The sequence below is a fragment of the Jaculus jaculus genome, chromosome 2 (genome assembly GCF_020740685.1).
Source record: "Jaculus jaculus isolate mJacJac1 chromosome 2, mJacJac1.mat.Y.cur, whole genome shotgun sequence".
NCBI classification, from domain to species: domain Eukaryota; kingdom Metazoa; phylum Chordata; class Mammalia; order Rodentia; family Dipodidae; genus Jaculus; species Jaculus jaculus.
In genome coordinates, this window is record NC_059103.1 from 157107566 (window position 1) to 157134735 (window position 27170).

At 42.0% G+C, this 27170-nt stretch overlaps 2 protein-coding genes across 3 annotated transcripts in view; one reads left to right on the forward strand and one right to left on the reverse strand.

Annotated features, from left to right (window-relative positions):
* Rmdn1 (regulator of microtubule dynamics 1) overlaps positions 1-8572 on the reverse strand; it is a 46802-nt gene extending 38230 nt beyond the window's left edge. For both annotated transcript variants that reach the window (XM_045144378.1, XM_045144379.1), the window contains exon 1: positions 8367-8572. In XM_045144378.1, coding sequence (XP_045000313.1) covers positions 8367-8495 — 129 coding nt within the window. In that variant the 5' untranslated portion in view covers positions 8496-8572. The remainder of the gene's footprint in view (positions 1-8366) is intronic.
* Positions 8573-14127: 5555 nt separating this feature from the next.
* Cpne3 (copine 3) overlaps positions 14128-27170 on the forward strand; it is a 56923-nt gene continuing 43880 nt past the window's right edge. Inside the window, exon 1 of the mRNA XM_045144377.1 lies at positions 14128-14249. The gene's annotated coding sequence lies outside the window, so the exon portion shown is untranslated. The remainder of the gene's footprint in view (positions 14250-27170) is intronic.

Genomic DNA, 27170 nt, shown 5'->3' on the forward strand with positions numbered 1-27170 from the left:
AACTCTGTTCCACTGGTCTATGTTTCTGTTTTTAGTCTACTACCATGCTGTTTTTGTCATGACAGCTTTGTAACATAGCTTTAGATCAGATATTATGATACCATCAGAGGTGTTTCTTTTACTGAGGGTATGTTTGGGTATCTGAGGCCTTCTGCCATTCCATATGAGTTTTAAGATGATTTTTTTTCAGTCTCAGTGAAGAATGATGCTGGTATTTTTATTAGTATTATGTTACATCTGTATATTGCTTTGGGTAGAACTGCCATTTTCAGAATATTAATTCTACCTATCCAAGAACATGGGAGGTCCTTCTATCTTCTTAAGTCCTCCTCTATTTCTTGAGTATATTTATGTTTTCATTATATAGTTCCTTCACATGCTTTTGGTAGTGTTATTCCAAGGCATTTAATTTCTTTTGTTGTCATTGAAAATGAAACAGTCTCACTTCTTTCTCTGTATATTTATCCTTTGCATATAGAAAACCTACTTCCATGTAGACCAGCTGACAGAAAGCTGGAAGAAGCCATTCTACATGTAGTTCAATGGGAGAAAGAGAAGTCATCAGTAAAGATACTCAACAGTGGACACTGCAAGCCTTATAATTGGCCAGCCAGGCCAAATGAGCCAATGGGTGCAATAGTGGCATGTCTGTCATGGTGGAAACCAACTACCCTCCAATTGGACTGGAGGCCTGCTCCATGGGAGGGAATATATCCCTGATACTGAAAACCTAAAACAGGGGTAGTCATGAGCCCTGGGGGTATAACGTTGACTGATGTCTGGAAAAATGTATATATATGCTTATCAAACTGCCCAGTTAGCACTTATGTTAATATTCATACCCTTATATTAATGCTACTCTTACTTTGGGTAGAGAATCTTCTCTTTTCAGATGGCAGTGACCTTGGAATGACTCAGAAGGTATCACAGTGCTGGAAAGAAGTGACAGGAGTACTGAGTAACATCTCAATCACACCTTCCAAAGCTCAGGGTCTAATGCAGAAGAGGTGGCGGAAAGAACGTAAGAGCCAAAAGAAAGGTAGGACTCCTTACAACATGCTTCTCCAGACACAAATTGGCCTGGATATCCATGACCTCACAGTGCCTGACCCTACCTATACAAGACCATCATTAGAGGAGGAAAAGACCATGACATCAAAATAAAAGGGAGACTGATTGAGATGGGGAGGGATATGATGGAGAATAGAATTTGAAAGGGGAAAGTGGGGGGTAGGGAGGGTATTACCATGGGATTTTTTTTTATAATCATGGAAAATGTTAATAAAAATTGAGGGAAAAAAAAGATAGCCTACTGATTTTTGTGCACTGATTTTGTATACTGCCACTTTGCTGAAGTAACTCACCACCTTTAGAAGTTTTGGGATGGAGACTTTTGGGTCACTTATATATTGGATCATGTCATCTGCAAACAGGGCTAACTTGACTTCTTTCCAAATTTGAATTCCTTTTATTTCCTTCTCCTGTCTTATTGCCTGGCTAGTATTTCTAGTACTATGTTGAAGAGCAGTGGTGAGAGAGGGTACCCTTGTCTTGTTCCCAATCTCAGTGGGAACTCTTTGGAAGGCAGCTATGCTCACCACTATACCACCAACGCAGACATCAGTGGGAACTCTCTGAATTTTTCCCCATTAAGTATTATTGGGACTTATTGTGTTGAGATATAAACCCCCCATGCCTATTCTTTCCAGTGTTTTGATCAAGAAGTGGTGTTGTATTTTGTCAAAGGCCTTCTCTGCATCATTTGAGATGATCATATGGTTCTTATGGTTCAGCTTATTTATGTAGTTTATTACACTGACGGATTTCTATGTTAAACCATCCCTGCATCCCTGGGATGAAGCCTACTTGATCAAGGTGGATAATGCTTCTGATGGGTTATTAAATTCAGTTTGCAAGGATTTTGTTCGGGATCTTTGCATCTAAGTTCATTAGGGATATAGGCATATTTTTCTATGTTGCATCTCTATTAGGGTGATGCAAGCTTCATAAAAAGAATTAAGGGAGGATTCCCTGGTCTCCAATTATATAGAACAGTTTGAGAAAATTTGGTTTGAGTTCTTCTATGAAGGTTTGATAAAATTCAACTGAGAATCCATCTGGTCCTGGACTTTTCTATCTGGGGAGTGTGGTGGTTTGATTCAGGTGTCCCCCATAAACTTAGGTGTTCTGAATGCTAGGTTCCCAGCTGATGGAGATTTGGGAATTAATGCCTCCTGGAGGGAGTGTATTGTTGGGGGCCGGCTTATGGGTATTAAAGCCAGCTTCCCCTTGCCAGTGTTTGGCACACCCTCCTGTTGCTGTGGTCCACCTTATGTTGGCCAGGGGGTGATATCCACCCTCTGCTCATGCCATTGTTTTCCCCTGCCATCGTGGAGCTTCCCCTCGAGCCTGTAAGCCAAAATAAATCTCTTTTTCCCAGAAGCTGCTCTTGGTTAGGTGATTTCTAACAGCAATGCAAACCAGACTGCAACAGGGAGGTTTTTGATTACCTTTTCAATATGCATGGACATGATAGGTTTCTTTAGTAGATTAATCTGCTCTGAGTTTAGTTTTGGTAGGTAGTATGTGTCTAGAAATTCATCTGTTTCTTCCATATTATTTATTTTTGTGGAATAGAAGTTTTGGAAGGATGCCCTGATGATTATTCCAATTTAATTGATGTCTGTAGTGATCTCTCCTTTTTCATTTCTTATTTTGTTAATTTGAGACTTCTCTTTTTTGTGCTTTATCACTTTGCCCAGGGGTTTCTCAATCTTACTTATTTTTTCAAAGAAGCAGCTCTTCATTTCATTGGTTTTTTTGTTTTGTTTTTTTTTCTTCGTTTCCAGTTCATTAATTTCTGTTCTAATATTGGTTATTTCTTTCTATCTGGAGCTCTTTGGGTTAGATACTTCTTGTTTTTCCAGTGCCTTTAGGTGGACAGACAGGTTATTGATTTGTGATGAAGGCATTTAGGGCTATGAGTTTTCCCCTTATGACTGTCTTCATTGAGTCCCATAAGTTTGGGTAGGTTGTATTTTCATTATCATTCAAATGTAGTAATTTTACAATTTCTTATTTTTATTTCTTCCACTAACCATGCATTGTTTAAAAGTGTGCTATTTAAGCCGGGTGTGGTGGTGCACGCCTTTAATCCCAGCACTCAGGAGACAAAGGTAGGAGGATCACCATGAGTTCAAGACCACCCTGAGACTACAGAGTTAATTCCAGGCCAGCCTGAGCTACAGTGAGATCTTACCTTGAAAACTCAAAAAACAAACAAACAAAACAATGAATATGTCATGGAAGATGTTAAAAAAAATGGAAATTTTCCTGAACTGAATGATAAAACACAGCATACCAAAACTTATAAAACACAATGAAGGCAGTACTAATGAAAAAATTCATAGCACTAAATGCCTTCATAAAACAGACAAAGAGATCTCAAATTAATAATCTAACCATCCATAGAAATGCAATAGAAACACAAGAACAATCCAACCCTAAGAGTTTTAGACAGAAAGAAATAATTCAGATCAGAGCAGAAATCAATTAATTGGAAACTAAGAAAACTGACTATACAAAGAGCTGGTACTATGAAAAACAAAACTGATAAACCCCTGGCCAATCTGACCAAACACAAAAAGAGAAGTCTCAAATTAAGATAATGAAAAATGTAAAAGGAGAGTTCACCAAAGACATCAGTGAAACTGGGAGAATCATCAGGTCCTATGTCCAAAAATTCTACTCCAAAAATTGGATAATCTAGAATTAGATGAATCCCTAGACACAAATACCATACCAGCTACAAAATTAAGTCCAGAGCAGATAAACCCAAAACAAACCTCTTGCATCCATCAGGACTGAAAATGTAATCAAAGACTTCCCCAAAAGGAAAACTCCAGGACCCAGTGAACTCTCAGCCAAATTCTATGAAACCTTCATCAAAGAACTGAAACCATTTTCTCTTAAGGTTTTTCATGTAATTAGAGAACAGGGAATGCTCCCTACCTCCTTCTATGAAGTTAACATCACCCTAATGCCAAAACCAGACAGAGCTACAAGAACAGCAACAAAAAGAAACTAGAAACCTATATTCCTGATGAATTTAGTTGCAAAAATCCTGAACAAAATCCTTGCAAACATAATTCAACAACACATCAAGAGCTTTATCCATCTTGATCAAGCAGGCTTCATCTCAGGGAGACAGGGTCTGGTCAACATACAGAAATCACTCAACTTAATACACCACGGAAATAAAGTTAAACACAAGAACCACATGATCATATGAATACATACAGAGAAGGCCTTCGACAAAATACAACTTCACTCATGATCAAAAATGCTGGAGAGACTAGGCATAAAGGGTTTATAGTTTAACATAACAAAGACTATATGCAAAGCACCTTAATCCTAAATCATACTTAATGGAGAAAGACTCAAAGAGTTCCCACTAAAATTGGAAACAAGACAGGAGTGCCCACTCTCACTACTGCTCTTTAACATAGTGTTAGAAATCTAAGCCTAAGCAGTAAGGCAAAAGAAAGATGTAAAAAGAATGCAAATTATAAAAGTCAAACTAGTTCTATTTTCAGATGACACAGTCCTACATAAGTGACACAAAAGACTACCATAAAAATTCTAAAGGTGATAAACTCCTTCAGCAAGGTGGCAGGATACAAAATTAACACACAAAATCAGTAGCCTTCTTATACACAAAAAGACAAATATACAAAGAAAGAAATCAGTAAGGCTATCCCATTTTCTTTTTATTTTAATCTTATTTTATTTTTTCTCAATTTCTTAAAACATTTTCCATGATTATAAAAAATATCCCATGGTAATACCTTCCCTCCACCCCTTCTCCCCTTTGAAATTCCATTCTCCATCACATCCCCTCCCCATCTCAATAAGTTTCTCTTTTATTTTGATGTCGTGATCTTTCCCTCCTCTTATGATGGTCTTGTGTAGCTAATGTCAGCCCAAGCTGACCTGGAATTCACTATGTTATCTCAGAGTGGCCTTGAATTCATGGGAATCCTCCTACTGCCTCTCAAGTGCTGGGATTTAATGGCATGCGCCACCATGTCCAGCTGAGTAGGTAATTCTTAATGAGAAAAAAACTCAAATTACTAATACTCACATAAGAAAATGCTCAACATCCTTAACCATCAGGGAAATGCAAAATAAAACAACTATGAGATTCCACCTTAATCCAATCAGGATGGTAATCATTAAACAGTCAACAATAAATGTTGGAGAAGATGTGAGGAAAGACGAATCCTCATTCACTGCTGATAGAAGTGCAAACTTGTACAACAACCATGGAAATAACTATGGAGACTCCTGAAAAAGCTGAAAATAGAGCTACCAACTGATCCAGATATTCCTCGATTGTGCATCTACCCTAATGGTTCCACTATTACTACAGAGATATTTACTCAACCATGTTTATAGCTCCTCAATGAACAATAGCTAAGAACTAGAATCAACCCAGATGCCCACCATTTCACAACAGGATAATGAATATGTGGTACATATATACAATGGAATCCTACCCATCAGTAAGGAAAAATGATACAAAGAAAGTTGTATGAAAATGTGAGAACTTGGAATAGATCATACTCAGTGAACTCACAAACACCCCAAAAGACAAATGTTGCATAATGTCCCTCATCTAACCTGGAACAGCTTGAGTTGCAGGTATACCTGACAGGCAACTTGAGGGACAGGTGATAGGAATAGAAGTGTTTGGAGTAAGGGGAATTGAAAGGTGTTGGAGGGGAGATACACAAAAAACTAAATACGAAATGAACTTGTACCATACAAATCCTTCTCCTGGCACTGGAGAAATGGCTTAGTGGTTACGGTACTTGCCTGCAAAGCCTAAGGACCCATGTTACTCTCGAGATCCCACTTAAGCCAGATGCACAAATGTAAGGCAAGGGTAAGGTCACAAATGCCCTCTAGGTGGTGTAAGCATTTGGGGTTCAATTTCAGTGGCTGAGGCCCTGACATGTCAATTCTCTCTTTCCATCTCTCTCTCTCTAAAAATAAAAAATGTTTTAAAAATCTTTCTCCTGTATTGCAAACTAAATAACAACCCTCAACAGGAGTATGCAGTGATTATCTATTGAGAAGGGACCTGGAGAGGGTAAGAATAAAGCCTAACCCTAAAACACTTGGCTCTGACTTATAACTCCCAGAAGTCGGTTACAACCCATATTGAGCTGTTGATTGGAGAGACCTATGAGGTCCCTAAAACAAGACTGGAATCTGGAAGGAAGCCAGTTCCCAGATAGTTAGCCTGTATAATGCTGTTTCAGAATCATGACATGAGCCAGGCATGGTGGTGCACACCTTTAATCCCAGCACTTGGCAGGCAGAGGTAGGAGGATCACCATGAGTTTGAGGCCACACTGAGACCACATAGTGAATTCCAGATCAGCCTGGGGCTAAAGACTGAGACCCTACCTTGATAAACCAAAAAAAGAAAAAAGAGCTGATGGGGCAAGGGGGAGGAAATGACCAACAACCTTGTATGCTAGCAGGGGACACTGCTATAACAAAGCAACTGGCCTGACAAGATGTACACAGGTATGCAACAGAGGCACCCAGCCTAGGTTAGTAACCAATGGCTCTCAGATTGGCTAAGAAATCCATTCAGTAGAAAGGAACCCATAGCTGGAACTAGGGCCTGAGTCAGAATCCTATGGAGACCAAAATCATGGACTCCAAGGAGAAGCTCCCACTCGTCTTTAGCCAAAAGAAAGGCTATATCCATCAAAATCACTCTTAAGTAACAATGTTCATCCCATTTAATCTATGCTGACCTCATTCTCCATTGGAGAATCTGTTTTTCTTTTTTCAGAATGCAGTGAGACCTGAGAAGATAAATCCCTCACACATCAGCTAGGGCCTACGTGAAAACAGGAATTGTCAAGATGAACAAGAGTTGCTTCCATGGCAAGCTGACAACTTGCACCAGGGTGATGGAGACAGACACTAAGGATACTCAAAACATGCCAAAGCAGAAATCCAGAAGCTGCTGAGAACAAAAACACTAAAGTAGAATTAAAACATACCTACTACTACTCAGAGAATTTTGCATACCAGGAGAAGGAATGATTGTAAGAGCCACAGAGTAGAAGGGAATGTCCAGAGGCATTGCCCCTACCCCTTACATGGACTGACTGCTCTCACGTCTCATAACCTACAACCCCATGCGGAATACCAACAATCACAATGAGGAGGCCCCAGTGGAATGGGAGTAGGGAGGAGGAAAATGATGGTACCAGCACATGATGTGTCCATACAGAGTTTCTACTTAATAAGTGTGAGTGTGTGGGTGTGTGCACGCATGCGCACACGTGTTATCAAATTCTTCAGTAAGACTATTTTAAACCTTATAAGGAGAATGCATCTTTCCAAAAAAAAATAATAATAATAAGACACCGTATTGAAGCGGTAATCATAGTCATAGACTAAGATTACAGCTCTGTAGCAGAGTACCTTAACAAACCCTGCTTCAAACCCTGGAATTCACAAAATTAATGAATGGATATGGTAAAAGTCACAGTTAAAGGGTACAATTTTAAGACATGTATGCTGCAAAAACCATTGAAATCACCCCAATCAAGATGATAAACCTACTCATCAGCCCAGTGAGTTTTCCTATTGTAAAATACTTTGCCTCACACTTACTGTGTTTGCTTACTCTGGAAATAGTTCATTTTCCTTCTGAAATATTACTCAGGTGGATTTCCTCCTATGTCAGTGACTGCTCCTTCTCTTACTAGTTCATCTCCAAAACCTCATTACTTCTTATGTGCTTGGCCTAGAACTTAGCCACAAGCCTCTTCTCTATGTGCAACACTATTTTCTCTAATAACTTTAAATACCACTGATTTGGCCCACACTGTATTCTCACTAGCTCTGTCACTAGCCTATTCAACATCTTGCTCTTAGGAGAATTTTTAGTTTAGCACACATATTTTTTTCCTAGTAACAGAGACTGAGCGATGCTCTACCATTGAGCTATGTCCCCCGTCCTTTTTGCTTTTCTTTGTGATACAGGGTTTCACTTTTTATTGTGTCTGGGCCGGCCTTGAACTGGCTCCGTAGCCCGAGCGGGAGCCTTGAGCCTGTGCTCCCCCGCCTCACTCGACCTCCCAAGCAGGCTGGAGTACCCGGCTGTCCTGCAGCCTCACGGGGCCGCGCGGACGGTGACGCCTTTCGGGGGTCCAAGTCCTTTCCCCGAGCACCCTCCTCTCCTCCTCTGACCTACACCCGGGCTCCCAAGCTGGGTCATAAGGTAGCTCCTGGAACGCTCGTCTCGAGCTCCGGCCTCGGGGCGGTGGGGTTACCTCGGAGCCACGGGAGAGGCCACGGCCGCAGAGCCCGCGGCGGCCGGAAGTCCTCGTCAGGTACCAGAGGCTCTGGACTGGCACGCGCCGCCAGTGGAGAGATCGACATAGCCGCAGAACCTGCGCCATGACCGGCCCAGCACCAGAACACCGTTCACGTGGGGTAGGTGTAACGAGGGTGGGACGGAAGTTAAGTAGGGCTTCGCCCCCACCCCAGTACCGCCTTCTGCCCACCCCGCGCCCTGGCCGCGCCCTCAGCTTCCGGTCCACCAGTGGCAGGGTCCGGAAGTATCTCGGTCAGTCAGCGTAAACCTACTGCGCAGGCGCCCCGCTCGCTAAGGTGCGTGAGAGCGCCCTCCTCTGTCCATGTTCTTCCTTCTGCAGGTTTTCAGGGACCTACGCTGAAAAGCGGGAAAGTTTTTGTAAAAGCTGTGCAGTAGACCCAAGAACATGTATACAGAAGAAATAGGGTTGGAGAGATGTCTTAGCGGTTAAGCGCTTGCCTGAGAAACCAAAGAACCCCGGTTCGAGGCTCCATTCCCCAGGACCCACGTTAGCCAGATGCACAAGGGGGCGCACACATCTGCAGTTCGTTTGCAGTGGGTGGAAGCCCTGGCACGCCCATTCTCTCTCTCTCTCTCTGTGTCACTCCCAAATAAATAAATAAAAATGAACAGAAATTTTTTCAAAGAAGAAAGAATAGCTATAATTTACCGCTACCTTCAAAGGTAGAGTGATTCCTGGCACTAAGGGTCCTTTTTGGAAATAAATTCTTAGAAGAATTAAATTGTACTCCAAAAGAAAATGTAAAAAAGAGATCAAGAAGATGAAGGTAGGGCTTGAGAGATGGCTTAGCAGCTAAGTGCTTGCCTGTGAACCATAACGACCCTGGTTCAAGGCTCGTTCCCCAGGACCCACGTAAGTGAGATACATAAAGTGGCACTTGCGTCTGGAGTTCGTTTGCAGTGGCTGGAGACCCTGGCACACACACACACTCCCTCGCTCTCGCTCGCTTGCTCGCTCTCTCTCTCTCCCTCTCTCTCTCTCTCTCTCTCTCTCTCTCTCTCTCTCTCTGCCTCTTTCTCTCCCTGTCACTATTAAATAAACAAAAATAAACAAAGAAAAAAATAAAAAGATGGAGGTAGAGATGAAAAAGAGGATGAGAGAAGTGACAGAGAAACAACTGGATGTGGAATCAAGAGAATCCCCAAACTCACAAACCATCTAGTCTGGCCTTCTCAGCAGTAAAGCATGAGAGACTGTAGGTAAAAAGGGAGGCTCAACATCCCATGGTCATTCTCTTACCCACAGGTGTGCTAGTGGGCCAACACACACACATACACAAATATTAATACATTCATATATAATAGGTGATAAAAATAAGTTATATTAAAAAATACATAGTTCCTTTCCAATTTCTCCAAATCACTTTTTTTGTGTTTTGTTTGTTTGTTTGTTTTGAGGTAAGGTCTCACTCTAGCTCAGGCTGACCTGGAATTCACTATGTAGTCTCAAGGTGGCCTCAAACTCAAAGCGTTTCTCCTACCACTGCCTCCTGAGTGCTGGGATTAAAGGCATGTGCCCGCTCCAAATTACTTTTATTTCTATATGGCTATCCCAATGTTGCTAAATAATATGTTTATACACTACTGAATACTATGATCATGATAATCCTGACATTTCATTTCTGATTTCTCGACTAGAGTGAAATGTGTTTACACATGCATGTATCTTATTATGAATAAACCCAGGACCATGTCTGTGGTGGTTTGATTCAGGTGTCCCCCATAAACTTAGGTGTTCTGAATACTAGGTTCTCAGCTGATGGATATTTGGGAATTAACGCCTCCTGTAGGGAGTGTATTGTTGGGGGCGGGCTTATGGGCTTTATAGCCAGTTTCCCCATGCCAGTGTTTGGCACACCCTCCTGTTGCTGTGGTCCACCTTATGTTGGCCAGGGGGTGATGTCCACCCTCTGCTCATGCCATCTTTTCCCCCTGCCATCGTGGAGCTTCCCCTCGAGCCTGTAAGCCAAAATAAATCTCTTTTTCCCAGAAGCTGCTCTTGGTTGGGTGATTTCTAACAGCAATGCGAACCGGACTGCAACAATGTCCTTGCTAGGCAAGTTCTCTACCACTCAGGCACTTCCACATGGGACACACGTCTACTGAAAAAAATGTTTATCTGACATTCATATTAGCTTGACATGCTATATTTTATCTGGCAATGTCACTCAGCTTTCCATGGTTAAAGATCATTAGTTTAGGGTCTGGGGAATATAGTTTGTTTAGTAAAGTGCTTGTCTTGCACACATGAGACCATGAATTCAATCCTCAGTACTGAAAAACAATCATTAGTTCACAGTGTCCATAAATTTGAGTTTGGTTAGGGTGATTATTCCCTTAAGTTTACTCAGGTCATAAATTTTATTGTTGGTGCTGGTGGTGGTAGTTTGTGTATTGACACATGTATGTAGCCTTACAGAGCCTCATATGGTCAGTTGCAGCAGGGTCATTCTCCTGCAGAGTCCAGAGTAGAAGTTCAGGTTTCCTATTTCATGGATCTTCTACCCGATCTTCCTTTGATCCAGAGACTCCTTGTATTGATGTCAGAGCAGGGCTTTACACATTCTTGGGGTTACAGGTATGCATAGCTATGCCCAGCTGTTTTACATAGAATCTGGAGATTTGAACTCTAGAAGACTCAGGTCCCATCAGCACCTTATGCTTGTGCAGGAAGTATACTTAACTGATAAGCCATCTTTATAGCTCAAGATCATAAATTTTTTGTGGGAGCATTATGTGATATATCCTTCCTAGGCCTTCACATTTTGACATAATGTGCCATAGGTTTGGAAAAATGGGAGCATGTGTGTGTGTGCGCGCGCACATGTGCGCATTTGTATTCACATGAGCATGTGTGTTCCTGAGTTTGAGCCCAGGATCTTCCACACGTGTTCTACCAATAAGATGTAATTCCCAGAATGAAATGTAATCTGGTCAAAAGATAGATTCGAAGGGCTAGTGGTATACCTCAGTGGTAAAGTATTTGTCTAGCACCTGTGAGGTCCTGGTTTTGGTCCCCAATGCTGCAAGAAAAAGGAAAAAAAAAGTAGGTTAGACACCCTATTCCCCTTCTTAAATCTGTTATTTTAACCTAGCCTACAGAAACCATACTGTATGATATGTTTTCCCTACCACTTCAGCTTCACTCCACCCACCCCCACACACTTGTATAGGCTTCAGACTCAGTACCTTTACTTCTTTTCATTTATTTACTTATTTATTTGAGACAGGCAGAGAGAAAGAGGCAGAGAGAGAGAGAGAAAGAGAGAGTAGGGGCATGCCAGGGCCTCCATCCACTGCAAACGAACTCCAGACACATGTGCCACCTTGTGCATCTGGCTTACATGGGTCGTGGGGAATCAAACTGAGGTCCTTTGGCTTTGCAGGCAAATGCCTTAACCACTAAGCCATCTCTCCAGCCCTATTTTCTTATTTTCTTTCTTCCAGTGATCTTCAGGCTTCAATATGATATTCTCTCTGTCAAGATTCCTTCATGCCCCACCCCCACTGCCTAGTACCCTCTCCCTTTCCCTGCTTTACTCAACTATTACTTACCTGATTGTCACTTCTTCACAGAACCTTATCTTGTGTGTGTGTGTGTGTGTGTGTGTGTGTGTGTGTATGTATGTGTATGTGTTTTACTTTTATTTATTTATTTGCAAAAGAAAGAGAGAGAGAGAGAGAGTGGACACGCCAGGTACGTAGATTACTGGGGAAGTTCCATCATGGCCAAAGAAGCTGGCTCACTTCCATAGCAGAGAGAGATCAACACAACCAGGTACCAACAGCCAGAGCTCAGACTGGCCCTGAACACACTTTGTAGGGCTTGGCTGAAAATTTTCCTCTCCTCCAGTGACATGACCCCTTTAGCAAGGATCTACCTGCTGAGGACTTTGGAAAGTTTAATCTTAATTTACAAAAAAAAATGCCTATGTCTGGGATGGAGAGACAGCTTAGCAGTTAAGGTGTTTGACTGTGAAGCCTAAGGACCTAGATTCAATTTCCTAGAACCCATGTAAACCAGATGCACAGGGGGGTGCATGCATCTGGAGTTCATTTGCAGTGGCTGGATGTATCTGGAATTCATTTGTAATGGCTGGAGATCCTGGCATGCCCATTCTCTCCTTTTTTTTTTTTCTCTCTCTCTCTCTCTCTCAAATAAAATAAAATAAATATTTACATTTTTTAAAATGACTGTGCCTATAGGGGTTTACATTCAAACCACCACATACAGTCTTAATAGGCTCCTATTATTGTCTTCAAGTTTTTTTTTTTTTGTTTTTTGTTTTTTTTTCCTCCTGACACCTACTGCTGCCTGAGATCTTTTGTCTTTCATGACATTTTTTTCCCTCTTCCTCTATTGGGTGCTCCTGTCTTGCTCATTGTTTTAAAATAATTCTGAAACAATGCTTGGCACATATTAGGTGCTTAGGGTATTTGTTGAATACATGAGTGAATCTTCACTTGCACTGATTTAAATTTTTTTGTTTTATTTTTTATTATTTGAGAGTGACAGAGAGAGAAAGATGCAGGGGGGGGGGATGAGAATGGGGGCGCCAGGGCCTCCAGCCACTGCAAATGAACTCCAGACGCATGCGCCCCCTTGTGCATCTGGCTTGCATGGGTCCTGGGTAATTGAGCCTCCAACCAGGGTCTTTAGGCTTCACAGGCAAGCGCTTATCCACTAAGCCATTTCTCCAGCCCTTTACTGATTTTTTTTATAATGTTCAGTTTGCATTTTTTTGGACTAAAAGTGATGTTAATTTTTTGGAGCCGGTTTTGGTGCTGCATGCCTTTAATCACAGCACTTGGGAGGTAGAGGTAGGAGGATCGCCTTGAGTTTGAGGCCACTCTGAGCCTACAGAGTGAATTCTAGGTCAGAGTGAGCTAGAGTGAGACCCTACCTCGAAAAACCAAAAAAAAAAAAAAAAAAAAGTTTTTTAATTTAAGGATATCCACATTTCTTCCATATGTTTCTCCTTTGTTTCTTGTATCATTTAAGCAATTTTTCTTTGCTTATTTTCTTTTGGGTGCTTCCTTCCTTCCTTCCTTGATCAATTTAAGAGAACTAATTCTTTGCCAGGCTTGTGGTGAATAGTTTCCACGGTCTTTGTCTATTGATTTCCCCCTTCCCTGCCCTGTTTCTGGAGCAGTTGCAAAATTTCAAGCAGTATGATGTAGCACTATCTTCCAGAACTTTTTATTTAGCTGAGTAGCAGCATCAAGGACGCTTCAGCTCGGAAGTTTTGAGGTTACTACCTACCTATCTACCAAATCGCATTCCTAGCTTGCCAGTTACGAACAGATCCATGTCATTCCTTATCACAAATGCTGTTGTGAGAATTAAAATAAAAGCTTCAAAACGACTCAGGGAATATGCATATCATTTAAAATGCTTAAAAGGAGGATGGGGAAAGGCTGGCATTTCACTATTCCATGTTAAGTTTTTCTCCAAGCAGAAATGGCATAACCAACTTATTTTAATGCCTAAAATCACCTTTGGGCTTTAAGTCAGCATGTGATCCCCCTGAGAAGCTTTAAAATGCCAGCCTATAGGAAAGAGGGAGCAGAGGTGGCTGTGAGAAGAGGGCGAGGTGCCAGGCCTCCCGGCACAGGCCTTGGCCCCGCCCCCGCCCCGCCCCGCCCCGCCCCGCGCCGCCCCGCCCCGCCCCGCCCCGCGCCGCGCCGCGCCCCTCCCAGCAGCGGTTGAGCCCCGGCTTTCCGCGAAGCCCGGGTGGCGCCGCCAGCCTTGTTGCCCGACGCTGTACGCGGTCTCCGGCCTGGCCCGACTTCTTCCTCGGCACCGGCCCGTGAGCGCGTGAGTGCCGCCTCTCCCGGCCCCGAGCGGGCGTGACGCCCCGCGGCTCTCGGAGCCGCCGCGGGCTGCGCGCTGGCCGCCGTCCGAGCTCCCCGCGACCCCGGAGGTCTGCGGCCCGAGGAGGCCGGGGCCGGGGGCGGGGCGGGCGAGGCCGCGGGCGCCGCCTGGGCCTGGGCGGTGCACCTGGACCGGCCGCGGGGAAGCGGCGGACTCGAGCCCGCGTCGCGCCCGCTCACGCGGAGAGGGAAGGGGTTGCGGCCCGCGCGGTGAGCCGGATGGACCGGTTGGGCGCTGGCGGGTGTGCGCCGAGGAGATTGGGGTCCGCGGAGCGGAGCGGGCCCCGCGCGGAGGAGGTCCGGGCACCTCGGTCCCTACCTGTTCCAGCCTCCAGATTCGGAGCCGCGCTTTGGGCTCGGCCGGCCCTGGGGCGTGGAGGAAGTGCAACGGCATTTATTTTGCCCCACTAGAAACTTGGCCGAGCAAGTGACCGCTAGTATTGAACATAGTGCAACTCAGGATGTACAAGTTGTGCTTCTCCTTTCTGCAACCTGTCTCTGGCCGCCGCTATGATTACTGTGACCCTCAGTTGCAAAACAGTTTTTGTACACGTTAGCTCATTTACTGCCCACAACACCATCTTAAGTGGCATTGTTATCTTTTTTGTGCTTCAGGGAACTCAGGCTGAATACCAAATCACACAAGTGATGAAAGGTAGCTTTCTGGGCTGCAATTCAGATCTGTGATTTTGGTGCAAGATTTGTGTGTGTGTGTGTTTTAAATTTGTTTCTGTATTATTTGGGAGAGAGAGAAAGGAGTATATAAACATGCATGCCAGGGCCTTCAGCCACTGTAAAGATCTCCAGATGCATGCCTCACCTTGTGTGGCTGGCTTATGTAGGTACTGGGGAATCAAACCTGGATTCTTAGACTTTGCAGGCAAGTGCCTAAACTTTAAGCCATCTCTCCAGCCCCCAAAATTTATGGTTTGATGTAAAGGAACATTATTCTTTGAGTATGTCACCTGTCTAGTTTCCAATCAGTGCTTTGAGGTTTGTTAGCTGACCTTGGGCAGGACATATAACCTTTTAAGGCATGTTTCTAAATTTGTAACCTAGATATAGTACCTACCATGCCATAGAGTTGTGAGCATTAAGTAAACTTGTATTTGTCAAACACTCAGCAGCATGCCTGGCACAATTAATGGTGAGCTATGGATACTTACTTATGTCCTGGTGTCTTTAATTGAGGCCAGCAAAGTCCAGCTCTGAATCTTATCAGCGAAATCAAAAGTGTATATAGGTCTAGAACAAGAAGGAGACCAGAAAGGATAGGAAAAGAAGAGGGATTTGAGAACAGGTGACATAGATAACAGCAGGTCAGTGCTACCAATAGAGATACCAGTTAATTTTTACCCATCTCCTGTCAATTCTTGTTTTTTTTTTTTTTTTTTTTTTTTTTTTTTTTTTTTTTTAAGTCAGGTTCTCACTATAGCCTAGACAGACCTGGGACTCACTGTGTTACTCAGGCTGGCCCAGAACTCATGGTATTCTTCCTTCCTCAGCCTCCCTCTGTGCTGGGATTATAAGTATAAGTAAGCTACCACACCCAGCAATTCTTTTTTTCTTTCTTTCTTTTTTTTCCCCAAGGTAGGGTCTCCCTGTAGCCCAGGTAGACCTGGAATTCACTATGTAGTCTCAGGGTGGCCTCAAACTCATTGTGATCCTCCTACCTGTGCCTCTTGAATGCTGGGATTAAAGGTATGTGCCACCATGCCTGATGCAATTCTGCAATTATTGGTATATAATTTTATACATAGTTTTTCTTGCTATCTTTCTTTTTCGTTGCTGCCACTAGACTTTGTCCTACTGTTAGAGATCCGCTTTTCCAAAAATTTTCTTCATCAATAATGTGATGCTAGAAAGAATGCATGTCAGCAAAACAAAGATGTTGGATGTGGTGATTTCACAATATTTTGACTTTGAAATATTTATAATGAACCACTACTCAAAGCATGACCTTTCAAGTGGATCCTTTTAGTAAGAATCAATGACAGTTCAATTAGTGATATTCTTGCCTGCCTAAGAAGTCTGAAATGGAGAAAAGAACATTGTTATCATGTGCTCTCCCTTACTTTCACCTTACAGTCCATATTCCTTCTTCTCCCCCCCCCCCCCCAGGCAGGATCTCACTCTAGCTCTGGCTGACCTGGAGTTCATTATGTATTCTCAGTGTGATCTCGAACTCACAGTTATCTCCCTACCTCTGCCTCCCTAGTGCTGGGATTAAGGTGTTATTCATCATGCCTGCCTCCTGATTCCTTCTTACTTGCCTTAGAAGAATTAATTGACTGCTTACAAACTAAATAAATGGAAACAGAATGTTTGGTAGAAGATTTATTTGTTAAAAGCTTGGTTAGAAAGGAGGCATAAGCTACTATCATAGAGTTTATTTAACAATATTTTCTGATATTGATAACCAAAAGTAATTATCATAAGTATACTGATAAGATTCTGATAACTATATTTAAACATAGGTAACTATTTTTAAGATATTTATGTTGGAAGGCTGGGAATGAGAGGACATTGAGATTCTCTTAGAGATTCTTTTCTTTTTTTTTTTTTTTAAATTTAATTTATTAGTTTTCATTTCAGTGAATACAGGCAGTTTGGTACCATTATTTAGGCTCATCTGTGATCTACCCCCTCCCATTAGACCCTCCTTATTATTGAAAATGGGTCGTGCTAGATTCTTTTCAAGGTGGGGTCTTGCTTTAGCCGGGGCTGACCTGGAGTTCACTATGTAATCTCAGGGTCTCCTGAAACTCATGGCAATCGTCCTATGTCTGCCTCCCAAGTCTGGGATTAAAGACATGCCACCACACCAGGCTCTGTTTCATTTATATATATATATATATATATATATATATATATATATATATATATATATACATATATATATATATATGTATGTATGTATGTATGTATGTATATATACATACACACACATATATGCATATATACACACCTATATAAATTATATAAATATATATAAAATTACCAAAATACAATCAGGACCTTTTTTTTTTTTTTTTTTTTTTCTAGGTAAGGTCTCACTGTAGCTCAGGTTGAACTGGAATTTACTATGTAGTCTCAGGGTGACCTCGAACTCATGGTGATCCTACTACCTCTGCCTCCCAAGTGCTGGGATTAAAGGTGGGCACCACCGCACCTGACATCACAATCAGAACTTTTAAAAAGATATGAAAATTAGTCAGTGACATGGTCATATCTATCTTTATGTGTCAGGAAGATGCTGTATTAATATATAGTTTCTCCATGAGAAATGAATATCACAGTCATTGTAGTAAAACATTTTGAAATGTCTTCTTACAAGATGGGTATGTTATGTCTAGTTCCTGTGAAAGTTGCCAAAGCAGGAGTGTGGTTGCAGTACATGCAGTGTCATTAGGTTGCTTCTGTATTTTTATTTTTTTCAGATAGTTGTCCTTAGCCTAGTGGAACTAGTTGTGTAGCTGAGGGTATCTTTGAATTGCCTGCACCTCCTAAGTGCTGAAATTAAAGGCATGTACCACCACTCCCAAGTACTTTAGTATTGTGAAGCATTTATTTTACCATACCTCACTATATGTTAAAATAGGTATCTGCAAATGTAAAGGGGGATTTGTGAGTGCTCATTTTCATCACATTAGGGATCAGATGCCGAAAATCAAAAACAAATATTTTCTAGTGGTATTGTCAAAAGATATTTATAAAATTGTAGCTGGGCTAGCTGGCACATGCTTTTAATCCCTGCACTGGGGAGGAAGGCAGAAGTAGGTAGGAGGAAGGATTGCCATGAGTTGGAGGCCAGCCTGAGACTACAGAGTGAGTTCCAGGTCAGCCTGGATAGACCCTACTTTGGAAAACAAAGAAACAAAAAATTGTGCCACACCTTCCAGTATTTCTCAGTGTATTTTCCTGCATTGTTTTTTTCCTTTGCATATTTATCTGTCTCTGTTATCTCTTTGCAGTATAACCTCATGAAGTACAGAGTTGTCATCTGATTTGTTCACTGTTCTTCCAATAGCTTAAACTGTGCCTCACACACAGCAGCCATCTATATGAAATGTGGAATGAGTGTTGAAAGAATGGTGATGCTAAACTACTCATGGTTGTGAAATACAAGTGTCAGGAAGTTAAAAACAACTGAAATGTATGTGCTAAACAATCAAGGAATGAGTATTTTTGAAATCAGAAAATACTTAAACATCTCAATAGACTTGATTCAGTACATAAACTTTTGTTTATTTACCAGTTCTGGGAATGCTGAGGCTATGTTCTACCATTGAGAGGCACTCTGAGCCTTTTAAGCTTTGGTAATAGTTGTTTTCTACAGGCTTTTAGCAGTTTCATAATGCAAATATATCAGTTTATTTCTGAAAATCTCCATAATTTTTTAACAGTGTCAATACTGTTCAAAAATCCAAAATCTCTTTCAAGACTCAAGGCAGTCTTTTGACTGTAACTTCTGGCAAAATCAAAACCAAGTTACATAGTTCCATTATATAGTGGCATAAAGTAAACATCCCCATTCTAAAAGAGGTGAATGGGGCATTCCTCATGCATGATGGGACCAAAGCAAGAACTAAGCCCAGTGGGGCAGACACCAAATCCAACAGCTGTATGTCATATCATTTGTAGCTCATGATGGAATCCTTTGAGCTCCAAAGGAATTGAGGTATAATCCCACCTTTCCTACTTTGTTACCTGTAGCACACATTGCTTCTGTCTCAGGCAAGCTGCACTCCATCCTGCAGCTTTCTTTAGTGGACATTCCATGGTCCTGGCATCTCTGAACACTGTGGAGACCATGTCATTGCAACCTAGCCTTCACCTTCATAGCTTCCTACAGTGGCCTCTCAGTGCTTTCTTATAGGGACTCTGGCCCTGCTATACATTGCCTGGATTCATCCAAGAATTTGGCACAGGCTTCCATAGCTTTCTTATTTGGGCATTTTCAAAACCAGTACTGTGTAAATAACACAGTCAAATTTTGCTGCAAGCTCAAGATGTAGCCTGGTCCCCTGGCACCAGAGTTTCATTAGCCTCTGTTTCTAACCTTTGAGAAATACTTCTCTGTGCAGTTGTTTTCAGGCAGGAAACCTTTTATGTGACACCCTCAATTTAGGTTCTCTTTTTTTTAAATGAATTTGGATTTTCACAAGATGGAGTCTTCAGTGAGAGAATTCTTTCCTATTCCAGTTGAGAGCATGAAGTTTCTATGTAATCTCTAACCACTACTGTTGCTTTCTTATTAACACCCTTGTCTACAACTTTAAACTACCCCCTTTTTGTGCCAAAGGTCACTTTAATTTTTTTTTTTTTTTTATTTTAGAGAGAGAGAGAGGGAGGGAGGGAGGATTGGCCAGGGTCTCAGCCACTGCAATGGAACTCCAGACATTTGTGCCACCTGGTGGGCATTTGTGGCCTTGCACTTGCTTCACCTTGCTTGCACCTTTGGCTTATGTGGGATCTGGAGAGTTGAACATGGGTCCTTTGGCTTTGCAGGCAGGCATCTTTACCACTAAGCAATCTCTCTAGCCCAGAACACATTATTCATATTTCTGTTCTACTTGTTGCGCTCTCCCACTATATATCTGATTTAAAAGCATTGAGCCATAGCCATGACATGGCCTGAATCCGTCTACGTCTTGAGATTTCCTCTGCCAAACAGTTTGCTTCTCTCAAACTTCATGAGCTGGGTCTCCATTGTCCACGTTCCTCTGTGCATGGTCTTCTGAATTCCCATGAAGATGGCCCATTAAGCTTTTCATATAGCATTTCAAGGCTTCTCTAGCCTGAAATGCCAAACTCCTATGGTGAACCAATTCCAATGGCTGATTAGTAACAACATGGTCAGGTGTATTACAGCAGAAACCCTGTTCTGTACCAGTTTTCTGTGTTAGTTATTTTGGTCATTATTGTGACAATCACAATTAAGGAAGGCATTGAGGCAGAAATATATAAGGCAGCTGGTCACATATATTTACATTGAGGAAGCAGAGAGCCATGAACAGCGCTCTTCTACTTGCTTTCTTTCATTCATTTCAAGATCCCTGCCTATGGAATGGTACATGTGGTGGTGGGAGAGTCTAGGAACTCTTTCATTGACATACCCAGAGGTTGATTTTGCCTTCTTGGTGATTCTTCTTCCTGTCAAGTTGACAATCAAATCAACCATACAACACCTATGTGAACAATTTCTAATGTGTTAGAAAAGGAATGCAGTTGGTTTTCTTTTCTTTTTTTATGGGGGAGAAAGGGTGTATTTTGGCTTACAGACTTGAGGGCAATCTCTATGATGCCAGGGGAAAATGATAGCATGAGCATAGGGTGGACATCATCTCCTGGCCAACATCAGATGGACAATAGCAACAGGAGAGTATGCCAAACACTGACAAGAGGAAGCTGGCTACTGTAATACCCATAAGCCTGCCCCCAATAATATACTACCTCCAGAAGGCTGTAATTCCCAAATTGCCATCAGCTGGGGACCTAGCATTCATAACACATAAGTTTATGGGTGACTCCTGAATCAAACCACCATATTCTGCCCTGGTAAAATGATAACCATCCATGATGTAAAATGCAGTGCATTCAGCCCAACTTTAAATATCCCCATAGTTTTTATCAGTCCCAGTGATGTTCAAACATCCCCATAGTCCATGCACCCAAAAACACCCATAATGGCACAGAATAGACATTCACACTGCAAAAGATGGCATTGGGCATAGCAAAGAAATATTCAAACAATATAAGATTTAAACGGGTCCAAATCCAATAGCTCTAGTCAGTGACAAATCTCCAAGTCCAATAATTATAATCAATGACTAGTCTCTGGAGTTCCAATTCTGCCCCTCTAGCTTCTGGTGCCAAATGCTCTTCTTGGCAGCTATCTTATAGTCCTGGTATCTCCATTAGATCTCCACTGCAACCTGTGGTCCATCCTTACAACTCCATTGGATTTCCATGCAGGTAATCCAACAAACGTGCTTCACACTGCCCATGGTCATTTCCAAACCACAAGACACTTGCAAATCCAATGACTTTCTTTCCTGCATTTCTTAAACTCTGCAATACCAGGTAGGGTATTGTTAATCCAGGGAGGAATAAAGCAGACTTTGAAGAACAGGACACTCCTTGAACACTCAGACCCCTACATTATTCCTGTTTTCCCACTGCAGGTCAGCTGGTCCAACCTCAGTGGTTGTAATCTCTCATATACTTGCAACTGAATGGGCAGCAGTTTTAGCCCAAAGGATTCATTTCTTTTTTTTTTCTCCCTCTACTCACACTATGCAATGCAACCCTGAAAGAGTTCTCAGAACACAGGCATAATAGCAGGAATCTCATACAAACTGTTTCTAGCCCAGTGCAGGCAAAGCTCTTTTTCACCTCATAAGCCAAACTTCACACTCCATAGTTCTTATTGCATTCAGGTGTTTCAACTCTGACCAGAATAGTCCATCAAGCTGTACTTACAGCACTGCATCTCTTGGGTCAGGATTTCAAATTCTTACACATTCCTCCTAAAAATCAGTTCCAAAAGGTCAGAAGCCACATAGTCAGGTTTCTAGCAATAGTGATCCCACTTCTGACACCACCTTTACTTTTGTAGTCAGGTTTGCATTGTTGGCAGAAAACACCCAACCAAGAGCAGTTTGTGGGGAAAATAGGGTTTATTTTGGCTTACACACTTGAGGGGAAGTTCCATGATGCCAGGGAAAATGATGGCATGAGCAGAGGGTAGACATCACCTTCTGGCCAACATCAGATGGAGAACAGCAACAGGAGAATGTGCCGTGTGTGTGTGTGTGTGTGTGTGTATGTGTGTTGTGTGTGTGTGAGAGAGAGAGAGAGGGAGAGAGAGAGAATTGGTACACCAGGGCCTCCAGCCACTGCAATCAAACTCCAGATGCAAATGCCCCCATGTGTGCATGAGTGATTTTATGCACTTGCATAACTGTGCATCCAGCTTATGGGGGACCTGGAGAGTCAAACATGAGTCTCTTAGGCTTCATAGGCAAGTGACTTAACCACTAAGCTGTCTCTGCAGCCCATGATATTTCTTTTCACAGTGGCACATGGAGTTTAGAAAATTTCATTCTTTTCTGTTTCTTCTTTTATTTATAAATATTTTGACTTTGTTGTTGTTTGTTTGTTTTTCAAGGTAGGGTCTCACTCTAACCCAGGCTGACCTGGAATTCACTATGTAGTTTCAGGGTGGCCTTGAACTCACAGCAGTCCTTCTACCTCTGCCTCTTGAGTGCTGGGATTAAAGGCATGCACCACCATGCCTGGTCATTTTCATGTTTAAATTTATTTATTTATTTATTTTATTTGAGACAGAGAGAAAGGGGGAGAGAGAGAATAGCCACTGCAAATAAACTCTGCACACATGTACCACCTTGTGTATCTGGCTTATGTGGGACCTGGAGAATCGAACCTGGGTCCTTAGGCTTCTCAGGCAAGCATCTTAATCGTTAAGTCATCTCTCCAGCCCCATTTTCATTTTTTTAAGTTCTTGAGTACCACTTTCTAAACAAGGTACTGACTAATGAAATCTCAGTAGGATCCAAGTAAGAGAACATAACTGGAAGAGACCTTAAAGCCCTGTTCACCTGCCCACTCTTGTGGCTTCTAACACAGGAACACAGTCCAGGTTTTTTCACTTATAACCCAGTGAACCTTCTTGTCACGTTTTGCGGGGCTCCTTCCTGGTCAGGCAGGTAGTGCTGAGGGAAGGACCAGGCCTATTGGTTCCTCCCTAGGGGTTGAGAAGGATGATGAGCATCAGACGACTCAGACCTCTCCTGGCCACCGGAGAAAAACCACACTGAGTCGGGAGTATTTTCGATGCAGGAACTCACAGAAACAACTCAACAACTCGCTTTATTACTCTGAGCAGTTGCCTATATCATGTTTGGGACAAAGGCGGGGATTTTAGGATGGGGGAAGAGGTAAGGGCCAATAGTAAACTTTAACTATTGAAACAGTAATTACAATTGCCACAGGGAAGTAGCAAGCCAGAAGCCATTAGGCATCTTGCTGAGTCCTAGCTGGCCAGAGACAGGTCGCCAAACTTTAGCTAGGCTCAGGAAGTTCCACTAGGCCTCATGCCTGGGCCTTTCAGAGCCCAACAGCTTTTCATATTTAAGGAAAAATAATTTTTTATTTAGTATATTTAAGGAAAAAATATTTTTTTCATTTTACACTATACTGAATTTCTAGTGTGACAATAATAGCAACAATGACAACAAAAAATAATATCGATATCATTTTCTTCCTACTGAATACAGTTTAGCTTCATTAAAAAAATCACTATTATTTTCAATGGGAGAGAGAGAATATGGATGAGAATAGACATGCAAGGGTCTCCTGTTCATGCAGACAAACTCCAGATGCATGTGTCACCTTTGTGCATCTGGCTTTACGTGGGTACTAGGGAATCAAACCCAGGCCATCAAGCTTTGCAAGCAAGTGCCTTCTCTCTAGCCCTAACTTTTTATTTTTATTTTGAGGCAAGTTCAACAGACTGATCTTTTTGCTTGTTTGTTTTTGTGCAAGAGAGAGAAGTGGTCTCCAGCCACTGTAATCAAACTCCAGAGATGTGGGCCACCTTGTATACATGTGTATGTAACCTTGCATAGTTGTGTCACCTTGTGTGTCTGGTTAACTTGGTACCTGGAGAGTAGAACATGGGTCCTTTGGCTATACAGGAAAACATCTTAACCACTAAGCCGTCTCTTCAGCCCTCTTCCTTGTTTTGAGACAGGGTCTCTCTCACTCTGGCCCAGGCTTACCTGGAACCGTAGCCCAGATTTGGCTCACATTCACTATCCTCCTACCTCAGCTGCCCAAGTGGTGGGATTAAAGGTGTGTGCTATTACATGAAGTTCAGCTCGAAGTTTTTTTATTATTTATTTAAACATTTATTTATTTGCAAGCAAAGAGATAGGGAAAGAGACAGAGAGAACGTGAATGAGTATATGGACACACCAGGGCCTCTAGCCACTACATATGAGCTCCAGATTCATACTTCACTTTGTGCATCTGGTTTTATATGGATACTGGGGAATTGAATCTGGGTTATTAGGCTTTGCAGGCAAGTGCCTTAACTGCTGTGCCATATCTTCTGCACATCTTATTTATTTATTTATTTATTTATTTATTGTTGAGATAAGGCATAAAGCCTTATCTAGCCTCACTGACCCTCAATTGCCCAACTGCCAGGATTACAGGCTTGTGCCTTAAATTTGTTTAATGTGAAATATTTGTTCTCAGAGTTTTGGTTGGTTGTTTTGGTGCTGAGGACTGAATCTAGGGCATAGAGTATGAAAAGCATGCACTCTACCACCAAGCTACACCCATAGTCAGAATCTGGGTGCGGTTGATACGGCTTGGATCTTAATGTGTTGAGAGTTTAGTGCCCAAGACAGCAGTGTTCAAAGATATGGCCTTTGGGTGATTAGATTTTGAAGGCTGTGATCTCATGAACGGATTTTGCTATGAAAGCAACTGTTGCCTCTGCCCATGGTCCATTCCTCCTTCTCCTACTCCTCTCTCTCTCCTGATTCCTGGCAGCAATCATGTGAATGTATGGCTGCCAGTTGTTTCCACATTGATGTACTACCTCAACTTCCACTCAAAAGCTGCCAGCCCAACAAAGCACAGACTGAAATCTGTAAAGCTATGAGCTAAAAGACTTATTTCCATCATCTAATTTCCTCAGCTATGTTCTCACAGTGACAGAAAGCTAGCCCACACAATTCCTGAGAATAAATGCTATTGCTCTAAGATGTCCAACTGTACCTTCATGGGAGCTCTGTGTGTGGAGATGTCCTAGAAAGAAGAAAATTCTTTCTGAATTTAAACAGTTTACAACCTAGTGGACTGTCTTAAAGAGGAGCCAACAGATTCATACGAACTATTGCTGTCCTTCCACTCCTGTCACAAACTGCTGGTACTTGACTATATTTGCTTAGGAAAGATGTTCATAATTATAGTCCAAGTAATATCCTTCTAATTTTTATGATCCTATTTCATTATTTGTGTCAACCTAATATTACATTTTACATACTAGCAAACAGTAGCAGGTACAATTAAAGGATATTGCTATTATCCTAAGCAAATATTAGTTGGAGGCTTTTGTGCCCTGAAAGCATTTTGTCATGAGAAAAACATTTGTGTTCTAGCTTTGACCCTGGCATTTTTCTTTTAGTTAGGTGATCATGGGCAAGCAATTTAACCACTTTGAAGAAACTTGTTTTTAAAAAAATTTTTGTTTATTTATTTTTTACTTATTTATTTGAGAGCAACAGACAGAGAGAGAAAGAGGTAGAGAATGGGTGCACCAGGACCCCAGCCACTGGAAATAAACTCCAGATGCATGTGCCCTCCTTTGCATCTAGTTTATGTGGGTCCTGGGGAATTGAACCTCAAACCAGGGCCCTTAGGCTTCACAGGCAAGCACTTAACTGCTAAGCCATCTCTCTAGCCCTTTTGGTTTTTTGTTTGTTTGTTTGTTTATTTGGTATTTGTGAAACAGGGCCTCTTGTAGCTTCAAACAGGTTGTGTACTGAGAAGTACGTAGGATATATTAGTAAAGCAAATGACTCCATGTGTGTGAAGTCATTTCTAGAAAGACCTAGCTAAGTAGGTAAGACCTATTCTAAATGTAAGGTGACATCATCCCGTAATCTCGGGACCGGAATGGAATAGAAGGGGAAGCAGAAGTAGGAAACACAGTCATTCTGCTTTGTGGCTGCTCTAAGCTTACCATCCCCTTCACCATTTACTACTGCCACTACGGTGTTCTCTCTCACCTTTGGTCCAAAACCATGGACACAAAGAGCTATGGATTAAATAAAACCTTTAATTTTTTTTTTTTTTTTGTATAATAGCACACCAGTTCCTGAAAATAACTGGTTGCAGCCTCCTTTTTACCTAGAAACCTATTATGTAATTTCTTCCTTTTGTCAGTCAGCTGTAAAAAATAAATTAATTAATTAAAAGCTAATGGACACAAGGATTTCCACCAGAGCCTGAGAATGGCCATATACTTTAAATTTCACATCTCAGGCTTCCCTTCAAATATTAGGTCTTAATTCTCAGTTAATTTGAATAATCTGCTGTACTGTTGATTTGGGAAAATGGTTGGTGCTGAATATTTCTAGAGGTTATATGCATTTCAGAAGTATTTGAACCATGCATTTCTCAAGTGAAGTGTGGAAGCTGTTGCTTAATCCAAGGGAGTATCTTTGTATTTTGTCATCCTGTTATTTTAGGAGTAAAACAGAGAACAATTCCTTAGCTATTCTTCCATTCCTCTGCTGGTCACTTTTTCCAGAAAGATAGCCTATGTTCAAAGGGCATAAAACCTTTTATTTTTGTTCATCAAAGTATGTGTATGAGATAACCTTTCTTTTTTAAAATTGCATAGCGTGCACTGGCTAATTACTATATAAGAAACAAAAACAGCATCTTTGCTGGGTCCTCTAGCAGGTAGGGCTGTAAGAGAGCCGGTCCGCTGGTCTGTCCTTGGGGCTGAGTGGGATGGTGAGTGTTGGTGATCCAGACCCTCTCCTAGTCACCGGAGAGAAACACTGAGTCGGGAGACTTGTCGAAGCAGGCTCTCACTTTATTGTAACACGCAGGTGTTCATATAGCCTTGAGAACGAAGGCAGGGATCTCAGGAAAGGGTGAAGTGTAAGGGCCGATAGCATATTGTGACTGTTGAAATGGTTGGTTCTAAGAGCTCGTGTGAACAGGCCAGAGGCAATTTGGCATCTTGCTGAGTCATAGCTGGCCAGAGATAAGTCGCCAAACTTTAGCTAGACTCAGGAACTTCTGTCCTGTCCTC